Source organism: Hypanus sabinus, chromosome 26 (assembly GCF_030144855.1).
Source record: "Hypanus sabinus isolate sHypSab1 chromosome 26, sHypSab1.hap1, whole genome shotgun sequence".
NCBI lineage: Eukaryota > Metazoa > Chordata > Chondrichthyes > Myliobatiformes > Dasyatidae > Hypanus > Hypanus sabinus.
This window is the reverse complement of record NC_082731.1, coordinates 42,701,564-42,717,982: the sequence shown is the minus strand read 5'-3', so window position 1 is coordinate 42,717,982 and position 16,419 is coordinate 42,701,564. Positions and strand designations below refer to the sequence as shown.

The following is a 16,419-nucleotide window of genomic DNA, read 5'->3' as shown; positions in this document are numbered from 1 at the left end:
AATGAGAGGGAGAAATCTGAAGGAGGCCGTTTTGAAAATGCGGAGGAGAATTACAGATCTGAGGCATTTACGGACTGGGAGCAAATAAACGAATACTGTTGGTGCAACAGACACGAGGACATTCTGGAAATCCAAAGCAACACGCTCAAACTCAGCCAGTCAGGCAGCGTCTACATAAATGAATAAACAGTCGACATTTCGGGCCGGGACCCTTCGTCAGTACTGTTGGTGCGTTGGTGCAGGCTGACCGGTCTCGTTGTGGTCAAATTCAATTCAAGTTTAATTGCCAATCAACCGTACTTGAATACAGCCAAACGAGACGGCGTTACTCCGGAGTCAAGGTGCAAAACACAGCACCAAAAGTCACACACCGCACAAACCACACATAAGATAGCAATCTCGTGATAAAAGAGTAAAAACATCCTGTGCTATCAATGCACAGTCGACCACGATAGAGGCCGTCTACCACTGAGTGAGCATTTGGGAGGGGGGGGGGAGAGGACTAACTACAGCCTGGATACCATGCTATACGTATACCCTTGCGAAGGTTGGCTGATGTGCCAAACCCAGCAATCTGTGAAGGTTGGTCCAGTACCAACTTGATTCTCCCAGTTCACCTGCATGTTGAAATCCCCCATAACTACTGAAACATTACCTTTGCCACATGCCAATGTTAACTCCCTATTCAACTTGCACCCAATATCCATGCTACTGTTTGGTGGCCTATAGACAACACCCATTAGGGTCCTTTTGCCCTTACTATTCCTCAATTCTATCCACACAGACTCCACTTCTCCAGATCCTGTGTCCCCCCCTTGCAAAGGACTGAATCTCATTCCTCACCAACAGGGCCACCCCACCTCCTCTGCCTATTAAGTGAAAGCCCATTAAATTAAGCCCATTACTTCATTTATGATACTAAGCTGGGTGGCAGTGTGACATGTGATGAGGATGTTAGGAGAATTCAGGATGACTTGGATAGGCTGGGTGAGTGGACAGATACTTGGCAGATGATGTTTAATGTGAATAAGTGTGAGGTTATCCACTTTCGGAGTAAGAACAGGAAGGCAGATTATTATCGGAACGGTGTAAAGTTAGGTAAGGGAGAAATACAAAGAGATCTAGGAGTCCTTGTTCATCAGTCACTGAAGGTGAATGAGCAAGTGCAGCAGGCAGTGAAGAAGGCTAATGGAATGTTGGCCTTTATTACAAAGGGAATTGAGTACAAGAGCAAGGAAATCCGCTTGCATTTGTACAGGGCCCTGGTGAGACCACATCTGGAGTATTGTGTACAGTTTTGGTCTCCAGGGTTAAGGAAGGACATCCTGGCTGTAGAGGAAGTGCAGCGTAGATTCATAAGGTTAATTCCTGGGATGTCAGGACTGTCTTACGCAAAGAGGTTAGAGAGACTGGGCTTGTACACGCTGGAATTAAGGAGATTGAGAGGGGATCTGATTGCAACATATAAGATTATTAAGGGATTGGACAAGATAGAGGCAGGAAATATGTTCCAGATGCTGGGAGAGTCCAGTACCAAAGGGCATGGTTTGAGAATAATAGGTAGGTCATTTAGGACGGAGTTAAGGAAAAACTTCTTCTCCCAGAGAGTTGTGGGGGTCTGGAATGCACTGCCTCGGAAGACAGTGGAGACCAATTCTCTGGATGCTTTCAAGAAGGAGCTAGATAGGTACCTTGTGGATAGGGGAATCAAGGGATATGGGGACAAGGCAGGAAACGGGTATTGATAGTAGATGATCAGCCATGATCTCAAAATGGTGGTGCAGGCTCGAAGGGCCAAATTGTCTACTTCTGCACCTACTGTCTATTATCTACTGCCCTCAGTAGAGAGCACTGACCCCCGCCCCCACCCCATCACCAGGCAACTTTGAGGCTTGGGGCCCAGTCATCACACATATAAGACAACAAGCCCATATAGAGTATCAGTAAAAATACAACCATACAAAATATACAAACCTAGAGGTTATCAAAATGTGGATAAGGATTTGAGCAGCGAAGGGTTAAGAGAGGACATCAGATGAGCTCAGATCTCCTGAGTATTAAGGCAGGCAGGGAATAAAGAAACATTGATCATGTGAAGTCAGATGGGATAAGTTAAATGTGGCATCATCATTGGCACAAGATATTGCAGGTTATTTATAGAGATACAGGGCAGAATAGGCCTTTCTGGCACTTCAAGTCATGCCACCCAGCAGTCCCTGATTTTAATCCTAGCCTAATCACGGGACAGTTTACAATGACCAACTAACCTACCGACCGGTACGCCTTTGGACTGTGGGAGGAAACCGGAGCACCCGGAGGAAACCCATGCAGTCACGGGGAGAACATACAAACTCCTTACAGACAGTGGCAGGAATTAAACATGGGTCGCCTGCACTGTAATGCTAACCATTGAAGGGCCAGTTCTGTGCTGTATTGTTCTGTGTTCTGAGAGATGCAGGACTGTTGTGAGTTTAGACAGCTGGGCGCCAAGGTTTGTCGCCAAGACGTCAGCCAATGTTGGATTGGAGAAACCGGGCTTATTGTCATTGCACAAAAAAAATCTGATGGATGTACAAGATCATGGTAAGTTTACTGAAGGTAATCCAGGGAAACTGTGAGGTTCAAAGGAGCAGAGTGCAAAGATTTAACGTTTGGAGAAAAAGGTGGAAGCTGGGGGTAGGACAATGATTTGGGAATCACTGGAATTGGCCTGGTAGAGGAAACAGGAAGGAAACTGGAATTTTCAGGGCTTCAGAGAAAGAGCAGTGTTGGTATTGTACTAGGCCGTGGTGCAGGTTCAATGGGCTGAGTGGCCTTTTCTGTGGTGGAACAGTTCTGTGATTCTAAGCATCATTGCAATAAGCTCCAGACCAGTGTATAAAAACATAAACACAAGAAAACCTGCAGATGCTGGCAATCCAAAGCAACACACACAAACGCTGGAGGAACTCAGCAGGCCAGGCAGCTTCCATGGAAATGAATAAACAGTCAATATTTCAGAGCAAAACGTCGACTGTTTATTCATTCCCATAGATGCTGCACACCCTGCTGATTTCCTCCAGCATCTTGAGTGTGTGTGTGTGCGTGTGTGTGTCACTTGGTGTAAAAACACGTTCCTTTCAGCTGGAGATCACTTCCTGAAGCCGAGGCAGATGGTGGCTTTCAAAGTCAGGCAGAAGATTGAAATGTTTTCAGGATTAGTGCAGTGCATACGTAAACTGACGCTGCACAAACTGTTTGCTCACTCATATAGCACGAAAGGCCTAGATGGAGTGGACATGCAGAGGATGTTTCCAGTAGTGGGGGAGTCTAGGAACAGAGGGCACAACCTCAGAATGGAGGGGCAGAGGTGAAGAGGAATTTCTTGAACCAGAGGATGGTGGATCTGTGGAATCCGTTGCCACACGCAGCTACGGAGGCCATGTCATTGGATATATTTAAAGAGGAAGTTGATAGGTTCTTAATTAGTAAGGGCATCAAAAGTTACAGGGAGAAGGCGGGGTTGAGAAGGAGGATAAGTCAGCCGTGATAGAATGGTGGAGTGGACCAGATGGGCCAAGTGGACTAATTCTGCTCCTGTACCTAATGGTCTTAAGGTCTAAATTATTTCCCACAAATCTCTCCACACGTCACACTGAAACCTTGTTGACCAGGGGTTGGTTCTCCTAGTAAACCCAGAGTTAGCCTGACCACTTGTGCACAGTATGTCTCCCTCGGCCTGCAAAACCCATCCACTCCCTCAGGCCAGTTCCTCCCTTGGCTTGATTCCTGCCTCTGCCCACCCCCTCAGCACAGTTCACCCCTCGGCCTATGGTTCAAAGTTCTAAGTAAATTTATTATCAATGTACGTGTATGTTACCATAAGGTAGTTTTGAGATTTATTTTCTTAGGGTCTTTTACAGGAAAAAAAGAACCATAGAACACTACAGCACAGTACAAGCCATTCAGCCCTCCATGTTGTGCTGACCCATATAATCATTAAAAAAAGTACTAAATCCACACTACCTCATAACCCTCTATTTTTCTTTAATACAATAAATACAATACAGAAATACAATAGAATTTTATGAAAATCTATACATAAATGGGCAAAGACTGACAGACAAGCAATGTGCTAAAGAAGAAAAACTGTGTAAATAAAAGGAATGTTTTTTAAAGAGTTCCTGAAAAATGATTCTGTAGGTGATAGAAAAAAACACAAAATTCTGGCAGAACTCAGCAGGCCAGACAGCATCTATGGGAGGAGGTAATAACGACGTTTTGGGCCGAAACCCTTCATCAGAAGTGAAGTAACATGGGATGGTCGAGGGGGGATAAGAAGTGGGGGGGAGGGATAAAGTAGAGAGCTGGGAAGTGATAGGCTGGAGGGAAATGGGCTAGGGGGAAGGTGGAGAATTTTGGGAAATAAAAGAGAACGAAAGGTAGGGCTGGGGGGAGATTATAGTGAGGGGAAAAAGAGAGAGAAAGAGAACCAGACTAAAATTATAGATAGGGATGGGGTAAGGGGGGGCAGGGGTATCAATGGAGGTCAGTGAGTTGGATGTTCATGCCGGCAGGAAGGAGGCTACCTAGGTGGGAGATAAGGTATTGCTCCATCGACCTACGTGATAGGTGATAGAATCAGTTCAGAATTGAGGTGAGTGAAATTATCCGTGCCTGTCCAGGAGTCGGATGGTTGTGTGGTAATAAGTGTTCCTCAACCTGGTGGAGGTTATACTTATTGTTAAAGACTCTGCAGTTCCTGTTATGATGTATTGCTGGTTTCTGGTTACTCTCTTTTTTATCGCTCTTTTGTGCAATTTTGATCAGGGTGGCTCTGCGGCCTGCAGTCATCACACAACACAAACTGAACTGAATTAAATTGAACATTGCAAAACTGTTTCAATGACTGTGGTTTAATGTCTTATATTCTCTGTTTTCTGCTCGTTTTTCGTTGTTTCTGTGATTCATTCTTTTTTTGCGCAGTGGGTGTTTGTTGTTTTTCTTTGAACGGGTTCCACGGTGTTTCTTTGTTTCGTGGCTGTCTGTGGGAAGACGAATCTCAGTGTTGTGTTCTGCGTACATACTTTGATGATAAATGTTCTTTGAATCTTTGGTGTGGGTCCTAAGGTACCATTCATTACACGTAAACACAGAGCACAGAACATAATAGCGTAGTACAGGCCCTTTGGCCCACAATATTGTGCTGACCTTGTAATCTACTCCAAGATCAATTTAAACCACTCCTTCACTGCCATTCATTTTTTTGTTTGGGGCGGCACGGTAGGGGGGTTAGCGCATCGCTTTACGGTACCAGTGACCCGGGTTCAATTCCCACTGCTGCATGTAAGGAGTTTGTCTGTTCTCTCCGGGACAGTGTGGGTTTCTTCCCACAGTCCGAAGACATACTGGCTGGTTGGGGAGTTGGCCATTGCAAATTGTCCACTGATTAGGCTCAGATTAAATTGACGGATGACTGAGGGTCACAGCTTGAAGGGCCAGTAAATAAATAAATTTTTTTTGTTCTATATCCATGTGATAGTTCTGCAAATGACAGTAAACTGGACTTCAGCTGCCCAGACCCCAGTGGAGTGAATGGTCTCTTTCACTCCGGCCTAACAGGTTAGCCTCTTACCTACCACCTGAGTGCCTGGAAAAAGAACGAAAATCAGTGAAGTGGCTGAAGCCAGCAACGGCAGGAGTGAGCTTGGAGCTGAGAATGAGGCCGGTTTGACGTGCTGTTTACTTGGATCAGTGCTGCGTTGAAAGCAGGAGACTTCTCCCCATTGCATTCAGTGAGACCTGCCAGTCAGTCAATCAGCGCGGCGTGACTGGGATGCTCAATGTCTGTTTGTTTAGTTACTTGCTGGGGATATTTAACCAGCGTCGGCTCCTTGAGCTTTCAAGGCACGTAGTCAGCAGGGGGCCCTGGGCGGCCGTTGAGAACTCCAGCGCATATCACAAACACGTCAAAACTGCAGCACGAATTAGGCTCCCAACACGAGGTGAAAGAAGGGTTGTATTTATATCATGCTTTGCACATCCTTCCCGGGACATCCCAGATCACTCTAAAGCCGAGGTACCATGCACGGTGTAGTGGTCAAGTCATCTTGTGGCACAAAGGAGGACCATTCGGCCTAATAAGTGCATGCTAGCCCTTCAGAGAATAATTCTGTTGGTCCCCTTTTCTCAACAAGTTACTCTACCTTCCGTACCTGACTGAGGTACCATTCATGTTGAATGGCCTTGCAGTGCAAATAGAGACCATTCAGCTCACTGAGTTCCTGCTAGCCCCTACAAATTATTCTGTCAATCCCCTCTTTTATACAAGTTACTCTCCCTTTTGGGAATAGAGGCAGATTGAGTAATTCTGCTTTGAAAGAGGGGCAACGTAGACAGCAATGAGCCCAGTGGCCTGTTCTCATGATTAAAAATTCCACTTAGAAATCAAGATGACCCTTCAGGCAATATTTAATGTTTTGGAAGTTGATAGACTTTGGAGGCAAGGCCTTGATTCCTTCTTGGTTACTGGGTGGCCCAGTGAACTTTGACATTGGCTCTGTGCTCTCAGTTCACCATGGCAACAGGGGGCAGAAGGTGACCTGGGCCTGAACAGCCTGACTTTCTCTGCGGAGAAAATGGGAACTGAGGAGCTTAAGACTGGTTGTGTATGATAAACAAAGATTTTAGGGGCACAGGGACACATTTATTGAAAGAGTAGATCACATTTATATTGGATATAGCCAATTAGACTCTCCCTTCCTGAATGACAACCTATCAGCTTCCTCCCATGCCCAGAATCCTCAAGGTAATAACAGATATTCTCCAGCAAGAGTAAATCACAGAGGAATTGATAGCAATTTATTTTTTTATCAGTTCTAAACATGTTAATGGGCATAAAAATATTGACAACAGGGGATCAGGACTGCAGTTTCGATAGGTTGCATGCCTCCCTGTTAGGCAATTATCCAATCGGGAAGCCGGAGCTGGTTGCTTTCTGATTGGCTATGTTGGGTGACCAATGGCAGGAGTGGGAACGGAAGGCAGCTGAGGGTGAGAGTTCGTGTAATGGCATATGGGTGGTCCAGTTATCGATCGTAACTGAATTTTCGAAGACGAACTCTGCCATCTTCATTGGGGTTGAAGTTTGTCATCAAAGCATCGGTTATAATCGATACCTGTACCTGGCTGAAAGCCAAGAAGAGTTACTTCTTCATTACCCCGGGAAAGTACTAGATCCTTTTTTAAAAACATTCTTTCCAGTGATCATCATGAATCTGAATCAGATTTAACGTCGTCGGCATACGTCATGAAATTTGTTAACTTTGCGGCTTGATGGATTTAGAGAAAAAAACTGAATTACAGTAAGTCTATATCTATAGAACTATAGAACATTACAGCACAGAAACAGGCCTTTTGGCCCTTCTTGGCTGTGCTGAACCATTTTTCTGCCTAGTCCCACTGACCTGCACCTGGACCATGTCCTTCCAAACCCCTCTCATCCATGTGCCTGTCCAAGTTTTTCTTGAATGTTAAAAGTGAGCCCGCATTCACCACTTCATCTGGCAGCTCATTCCACACTCCCACCACTCTGTGTGAAGAAGCCTCCCCTAATGTTCCCTTTAAACTTTTACCCCTTCACCCTTAACCCATGTCCTCTGGTTTTTTTCTCCCCGAGCCTCAGTGGAAAAAGTCTGCTTGCATTCACTCTATCCGTACCCATCATAGTTAAATAGTTAAAGTAAATAAGTAGTGCAAAATTGGAAATAAAAGTAGTGAGGTAGTGTTCATGGGTTCAATGTCCATTAGGAATCGGATCATTGTTCCTGAATCATTGAGTGTGTGCCTTCAGGATTCTGTACCTCCTCCCTGATGATAGCAATGAGAACAGGGCATGTCCTGGGTGATAGGGGTCCTTAATGATGGATGCTGCCTTTTGAGGCATCACTCCTTAAAGATCCCCTGAATACTACAGAGGCTAGAGCCCGTGATAGAGGTGACTAAGTTTACAACTCTCCTCAGCTTATTTCAATCCTGTGCAAGTGCTCCTACCCACACCCCATTTCCAGACAGTGATGCAGCCTGCCAGAATGCTCTCCACAGTACATCCGTAGAAGTTTTCTAATGTTTTAGGTGACAAACCAAACCTCCTCAGACTCCTAATGAAATATAGCTGCTGTCTTTCCCTCTTTATATCTAAATTGATACACTGGAATCAAGTTAGAGATATTGACATCCAGGAACCTGAAATTGCTCACTCTCTCCCCTTCTGATCTCTCTATGAAGAATGGTTGGTGTTTCCTTTCTAAGTCCGCAATCTTAGAAACTACTGAAGTTGACTCCGAGGTTGTTGCTGTGACACCACTCAACTAGCTGGTATATCTCACTCCTGTATGCCCTTTCGTCTCCATCTGAGATTCTGCCAACATGGTTGTGTCATCAGCAAATTTATAGAAGGTATTTGAGCTATGCCTAGCCACACAGTCATGGGTGTAGAGAGAGTAGAGCAGTGGGCTAAGCACACACTCCTGAGGTGTGCCTGTGTTAATCGTCAGCGAGGAGATGTTCTGACCAATTCACTCAGATTGTGGTCTGGTTAGGAAGTCACAGATCCAGTTGCAGATGAACGTACAGAGGCCTGGGTTCTGTATCTTTTCTATCAGGACTGCAGGAATGATGGTGTTAAATGCCTAGTCAATACACACTATCCTTATGTAGGTATTTGTATTGTCCAGGTGATCCAAGACTGTGTGGAGAGTCATTGAGGCTGCGTCTGCTGCAGACCTATTGTGGTAATAGGCCAACTGCAGTGTGTCCACAGCACCAGTGTTGTCAGCACCACCACACAGTGTCACCCTTGGCTGGGGAATGGAGATGGGAGCTTTTGACCCAAGGCCGAGAGTTTGGGATGAGCTGTGCTGAAACGTCTACCAGTGATAGGTCATAATAGCGTGGTTTGGTTACACGCTAGTTGGTAATGCCACCTCCAAGGTCAAAAGTTCAACCCTGATCCCAGTGCTGTCTGTTTGTGTGTTCTCGAAGTTACACCCCAACCTGTTTCCTCCCAGATCAAAGATTTACTGATTGGTGGGCTAATTGGATGCTGTATATTACTATTAGTATAATAATAATAATAATAATAATAATAATAATAATAATAATAATAATAATAATAATAATTATTATCATTATTATTATTATTATTATTATTATTATTATTATTATTAGCATCCATTAATCCTGAGAGACCATGGATTTGCACCTTGGGAAGTTTCCAGGGCGCACAGGCCTGGGCAGGGTTGTATGGGAGACCGGCAGTTGCCCAAGCTGCAAGTCTCCCCTCTCCAGGCCACCGATGTTGTCCAAGGGAAGGGCAAGGGCCGATACAGCTTGGCACCGGTGTCGTCGCAGAGCTATGCGTGGTTAAGTGCCTTTCTCAAGGATACAACACGCCGCCTTAGCTGAGGCTCGAACTAACGACCTTCAGATCACTAGACTGACGCCTTAACCACTTGGCCACACGGCAACATCTATTAGAGTAGGCTGATGGTAAAAGAATTAACGAGAAGGTTGTAGGCATCTGCAGAAGGAAATGGGTTACAGGTCTACATGGAAACAAGAATCAAAGCATTGGGTACAGGCAATGGGATGTTATGTTGAAATTGTGTAAGACATTAGTGAGGCCTAATTTGGAGTATTATGTGCAGTTTTGGTCTCCTACCTATAGGAAAGATGTAAATAAAGTTGAAAGAGTCCGGAGAAAATTTACAAGGATGTTGCTGGGTCTGGAGGACCAGAGTTATTAGGAAAGATTATAAGGTTAGGACTTTATTCCTTGGAACATAGAAGATTGGGAGAAGATTTGATAGGGGTATGCAAAATTATGAGGGGTGTAGAGCGGGTAAATACAAGCAGGCTTTTTCCACTGAGGTTGGGTGGGACTACAACCAGAGGTCATGGGTTAAGGGTGAAAGGTGAAAAGTTTAAGGAGAACATAAGGGCAAAAGTCTTCACTCAGAGGGCCGTGAAGTGTGGAATGAGTTGCCAATGCAGGTGGTGCATGCGAGCTCGATTTCGACATTTAAGAGAAGTTTGGATAGGTACATGGATGGTAGAGGTCCTGGGGCAGGATGATGGGTGTAGGCAGTTGAAATGGTTTGGCATGGACTAGATGGGCCAAAGGGCCTGTTTCTGTGCTGTACTTTTCCATGACTCTGTGACTATAAATGGAATGGGACTGAGATGATTATTCGTTTGGGAGCTAGTATTGATCTGACGGGACGAAAAGCTCCCTGCATTGCAATAACTAAGTAATTGCATCCAGCTCCTCAATGCTGGTAGTAACACATGGTCAGCTTTGATCAATAGTTTGCAATCTGAATCAGAAAGTGCTGCATTCAAATCCCAGTTCGGGTGCATTGTGCAAAGAGCCATGCTGACGAGGTGCTGCAGAACTGAGAGAGCGCTGCACCGTTACATCTTTTACGTTCTCATTGCAACATTACACCAGAATTGCAACTGTCCTTATCAACCATGCAAAGCATCCCACGGGAAAGGCAAATTCCCTGTTACAACCTGTCAGCTGATGGAAACTCCCCCTCACAAACTTCACAAGTCACTGCCAAGACGCTGGGATGCAGAATAAAAAATTGCTGCTATAAAATTCAAGTGAGAATAAGTAAGCAATTTATCTTCTTTTAGCTCTTGTTTCTCAGCAGGTGCACAGGAAATTGCGATACAGACTACTATTTAACATAGAACATAGAACGTTTAGCACAGTACAGGCCCTTCGGCCCACAATGTTGTGCCAAGCTGTTAACCAACTCTGAGATCAATCTAACCCTTCCCTCCTACATAGCCTCCATTTTCCTATCGTCCGTACTACCAATGACTTTGAACAGGAAACCCTACAAAAGGTAGTGGATTCAGCCCACTACAACAGAGGTAAATCCCTCCCAGCCATTGAGCACATCTACAAGAAACACCATCTTGGAAAAGCAGCATCCATCATCAAAGATCCTCGCCACCCAGGCCGTGCTCTTTTCTCACTGCTGTCATCAGCAGAAGCTACAAGAGCCGCAGGACTCACACCACCAGGTACAGGAACAGTTACTACCCCTCAACACTATACTGTACTCACTTGTTCCCACAACCAATGATCTCACTTTAAGGACTCTTTATTTCATTATCTCATGTTCTCATTATTTATTGATATTTATTTATATTTGCAATTGAACAGTTTGTTGTCTTCTGCAGTCTGGTTGATCTTTCACTGATCCTGGTATCGCTACTCTTCCACAGATTTGCTGATTATGCCCGCAGGAAAATGAATTTCAGGGTTGTCTATGGTGACGTGTGTGTACTTTGATAATGAATTTACTTTGAACTTTGAAGAGTTTCTTAAATGCCCCTAATATATCTGCCTCTAACAGCACCTCTGGCAGTGCATTCCACACACCTATGACTTTAACCCTACCTCTGATAACCCACTGCTATGTTCTTCCAAACACCTTAAAATTATGCCCGCTCATATTAGCCATTTCCCCCTGGAGAAAAGATCTCTGGCTGCCCTCTCTATCTATGCCTCATCATCTTGTACACCTCTACCAAGTCAACTTTCAATCCTCCTTCACTCCAGTAAGAAAAGCCCAAGGTCTCTCGAGCTATCCTCCTACAAAGTGCTCAACAATCCAGGCAGCATCTCTGAAGCTTCCCGATCCAGGCATGTACCAGCCCCAAAACATGGCAGTAAAGGCAGGGGTCTCTCCCTAGTATCCCGGGCCAGTTTCTAGCCCTGCTTCACAGGTTATCTGGACAACTCAGTGATGAATATGGCAGTTTGCAGTCCACAAATTTGCTATTGTTATAAGTCCATAAGACCCTAAGATCTGGAAGCAGAATTAGGCCATTTGGCCCATCGTGTCTACTCCACCATTTTATCATGGCTGATCCATTTTCCCTCTCAGCCCCAATCCCCTACCTTCTCCCTGTATCCCTTCATGCCCTGACCAATCAAGAGTCTATCATCCTGTGTCTTAAACGACTTGGCCCCCACAGCACTTGTGGCAACAAAATCCACAGATGCAGCACTTTCTAGCTAAAGGAAATCCTGCTCATCTCCATTCAGCTGTGCCATCTGGTCAGACTCCCCCACCAAAGGAAGCATCCTCTCCACATCCATTCTATTGAGGCTTTTCGACATTCGATAGGTTTCAGTGAAATCACCCCTCATTCTTCTGAATTCCAGTGAGTAAAAGCCCAGAGCTATCAAACGTTCTTCCTATGACAAACCTTTTAAACCTGGAATCATTTTCATGAACCTCCTTTGAACCCTCTGCAATGTCAGCACATCCATTCTTAGATAAGGGGCCCAGCACTGCTCACAATACCCCAAGTATTGTGAAACTGGCTGCCGTCTGACACTAGTTATACTTGAGCTCTGATAAATGCGGCATCCAATAAGACGCTATATAAATGCAGCTCAAAAATTCACTGCAGATGCTGAAAATCTGAAATAAACGTGATGAGATGTTGGAAACACTCAACGGGTCGGGCAGATGGAGGATTACAAAGATGAAACAGGAATTCATCACAGCTTGGAAACTGAGGGAAAAAAGTTAGGTTAAGTTACAGAGAGGCTGGGGGATTGATGAGTTGGATAAAGGAGAATGTATCTGATTGGGTGGGGCCACAGTTGCCATGAGGATGGCAAGAAAAATTGACATGTTGCAGGGAGTGTTAATGGGGGGGGGGGGGGAGGAGGAGAAAAAGTGAGCCAACATCAAAGACACTGTCACCGAAATGACAGCCATTTCTCTTCCTGCAGATGCTGCCCCACCAGCTGAGTATTTCCAGGACTTATAAAAAAAAGTTTATATAAATGTCATTTTTTAAAAATTAACCGTTTCTCCATTTGGTGCACAGGGTCCAGTCCAGTGAGGTCTGAGAACACCGGTGATTATCTCGGTACTGACGCAGTCTCATTTATGTTGCAGCAATAGGAACTCAGCAACGAAGAAGCCCCACTTCCCTGGCTATCGAACTGTTTGAACAGCACGTGGGTGGACACATCCTACAGGTAAGGAGACACCTCCAGGTGGATCTTCTCCCTTGAGAAATCTGGTTGTATCAAAGTCCTAAGTTTCTCTGATAGGACAAGGCGAGTCACTGTCGGAGGGAAGCAATCATGAAAGGTCCAGCGTCTCACTGACAATTCCTTTCTCGACTCTTCCCTGTGAAGTTCAGCCACGTCAGTTTGGTTGTCAGGCACTGAATGGTACGTTAGTGCAATTTTTAGGAAGCCTGGATCTCGTCAGACTGCAGCGCTGGGTTTCTTGCATCTCCGCACAATTCGTTTGCTTCTCAGTGTGCCAATGACGTGAGCCGCAGCAGCGCAGATCAGAGCTGAAGTTCAGGACGTGGCCCCCTTAAGGGGCAGGCACCCCTCACAAGCAGCGGCGCTGCAGGGGGTACTGAGTGGTGTGAGGGGAATGGGAGGGAAGGAGCGTGCTCTATGATGATCTGAGGGGGCAAATAGAGGCTCCCCCCATCGCTAAAGTCAAGCACTTCTCACTGGTGATGGTGTGGGGGAAAGCCCTAAGAGAGAAAGTGAATTGAATTGAATTGATTTTATTTCTTGCATCTTTCAAATACATGAGGAGTATAAATCTTTATGTTACGTCACCGTCTAAATGTGCAATTATGGTAATTTATAATAAATATTATGTACAACAGGACAGTGAATATAACATTGAAATACAGTTGTGTCAGTATGAATTAATCAGACCGATGGCCTGGTGGAAGAAGCTGTCCCGGAGCCTGTTGGTCCTGGCTTTTATGCTGCGGTGCCGTTTCCTGGATGGCAGCAGCTGGAACAGTTTGTGGTTGGGGTGACTCGGGTCCCCAATGATCCTTCAGGCCCTTTTTACACACCTGTCTTTGTAAATGTCCTGAATAGTGGGAAGTTCACGTCTACAGATGCGCTGGGCTGTCCGCACCACTCCGCAGAGTCCTGCGATTGAGGGAACCCGTTTGCCAGAAAATCCTTGTGGCCTGCTTTGGCATTGGTTTATTGGTGTCACCTAGAATACAGCACCGTACAGGCCCTTCGGCCCACAATGTGGTGCTGACCTTTTAACCTACTCCAAGATCAGTCTCACTTTTCCCTCCTACATAGCCCAATATTTTTCCATCATCCATGTGCCTATCTAAGGGTTTCTTATGTCTGCCCCTGCAATACTTTCCAAGCAGCCACCACTCTTTGAGTCACAAAGGTTACTCAGACATCCCATAAAACATAGAACAGTATAGCACAAGAACAGGCCCTCAATGTTGTGCCAAGCCCAACAGATTAGTAATCAAATGGCCAACATAACTAATCTCTTCAGCCTGCACAGAGTGCAAATCCTTCCATTTCCTACATATTTTTGTTTCTATCTAAATGTCTTTTTAAAGTCTTTGAAGTATCTGACTCTACCGCCACCCCAGGCACTGTGTTCCAAGCTCTCACCCCTCTGTGTGCAAAAAATTGACCCCTCTCATCTCCTTTCAACTTACCCCCTCTCACCTTAAGTGTGTGCCCTCTGGTATTAGAGATTTCAACCAAAATAATAATACAGTATGCTGTCTGCCGACTCTATCTATGCCTCTCATAATCTTATCAGGTCTCCCCTCAGCCTCCGCTGCTCCAGAGAAAACAACCCAAATTTGCCCCCCCCCCCCCCCCGTTGTAGCATGTGCCGTCTAATCCAGGCAGCTTCCTGGTTAACGTCTTCTTCAAAGCCTCAACGTCCTTGCTGTAATGGGGGCGACCAGAATTTATGCAATCCTAACTAAAGTTTTTTTTAAAGCTGCGACTTAACTTTCTGACTTCTGTGCTCAGTGTCTTGACTAATAAGGGCAAGCTTATCATATGATTTCTTATTCACCCCGTCAACCTGTGCAGCCACTTACAGGGAGCTATGAATGCAGACGCCAAGCTCCCTCTGCTCATCGACACTGTTAAGGGCCTTGCCTTTAACAGTGTACTGTCTCTTTACCTTTGACCTACCAAGGTACAACACATCACATTTAGCCAGGTTAAGCTCCATCAGGATCAGAATCAGGTTTATTATCACCGGCAAGTGACGTGAAATTTGTTAACTTAGCAGCAGCTGTTCAATGCAATACATAATCTAGCAGAGAAAAAATAAAATTAAAATAATAATAATAAATAAACAAGTAAATCAATTACATATATTGAATAGATTTTTTTAAATGTCAAAACAGAAATACTGTATATTTTTTTAAAAAGTGAGGTAGTGTCCAAAGATTCAGTGTCCATTTAGGAATCGATGGCAGAGGGGAAGAAGCTGTTCCTGAATCGCTGAGTGTGTGCCTTCAGGCTCCTGTACCTCCTCCCTGATGGTAATAGTGAGAAAAGGGCATGCCCTGGGTGCTGAGGGTCCTTAACAACGGACACTGCCTTTCTGAGACATCGCTCCCTGAAGATGTCCTGGGTACTTTGTAGGCTAGTACCCAAGATAGAGCTGACTAGATTTACAACCCTCTGCAGCTTCTTTCAGTCCTGTGCAGTAGCCCCACCATACCAGAGAGTGATGCAGCCTGTCAGAATGCTCTCCATGGTACATCTATAGAAGTTTTTGAGCCAATTCTCCACCCACGTCCACAACTGATCTATATCCCACTGTGTTCTTTGCCAGTCTGCTATGCTATCCACACCACCACCAATCTTTGTATCTGTTGTGTACTTAATATTTCAATAATATTTAAATAATCTGTTATATATTGTTTGATTAAGCATTCTTGTTCAGTAATTAATTACGTGCTATATGTAATAACACGTTAGTTGCATATGTCATCGTGCTACGATGTGACCCACCCATCTACACTTTCATCCAGATCATTTATATACATCACAACCTGAGGCCCAGTACAGATCCTTGCGGCCACCACTGATCACAGACCTCCAGCTCAAGTAAGCCCCTTTGACCACTGTACTCTGTGTTCTATGGCTAAGCCAGTGCTGAAACCTAATTGCCAATTCACCATGGATCCCATGCATCCCAATCTTCTGGATGAGCCTCTGGTGAGGGCCTTTGTCCTTAGCCTTAACAAAATCCATGTGGACAACATCCACAGCTCTACCTTCATCAATCATCTTCGTCATAAGTTACTCAGGCGTGACCGGCCTTGCGCCAAAGCCATGCTCGCTCTCCCTAGTTAGGTCAGGGTTTGCCCCAACACTTTCCTTCAATCACCTTAAAATGATGCCCCCTCGTATTAGACGTTTCTGCCCCTGGAAAACTGTGCTGTATCTATAAGTCTTATCATCTTGTACACCTCTATCAGCCACCTTCGCTCCAAAGAGAGAAGTACGAGCTCACCTGGGCTACTTTAGCCAGAGAGTTCGTTACCACAGGCGGCTGTGGGGGGCCACAA

At 45.1% G+C, this 16,419-nt stretch overlaps 1 protein-coding gene across 1 annotated transcript in view; it reads left to right on the top strand.

Moving 5' to 3' along the window:
• Window positions 1-16,419, top strand: part of LOC132381756 (neuronal PAS domain-containing protein 3-like) — a 611,027-nt gene that overhangs the window by 351,061 nt on the left and 243,547 nt on the right. Inside the window, exon 4 of the mRNA XM_059951328.1 lies at window positions 12,975-13,057. Coding sequence (XP_059807311.1) covers window positions 12,975-13,057 — 83 coding nt within the window. The remainder of the gene's footprint in view (window positions 1-12,974; window positions 13,058-16,419) is intronic.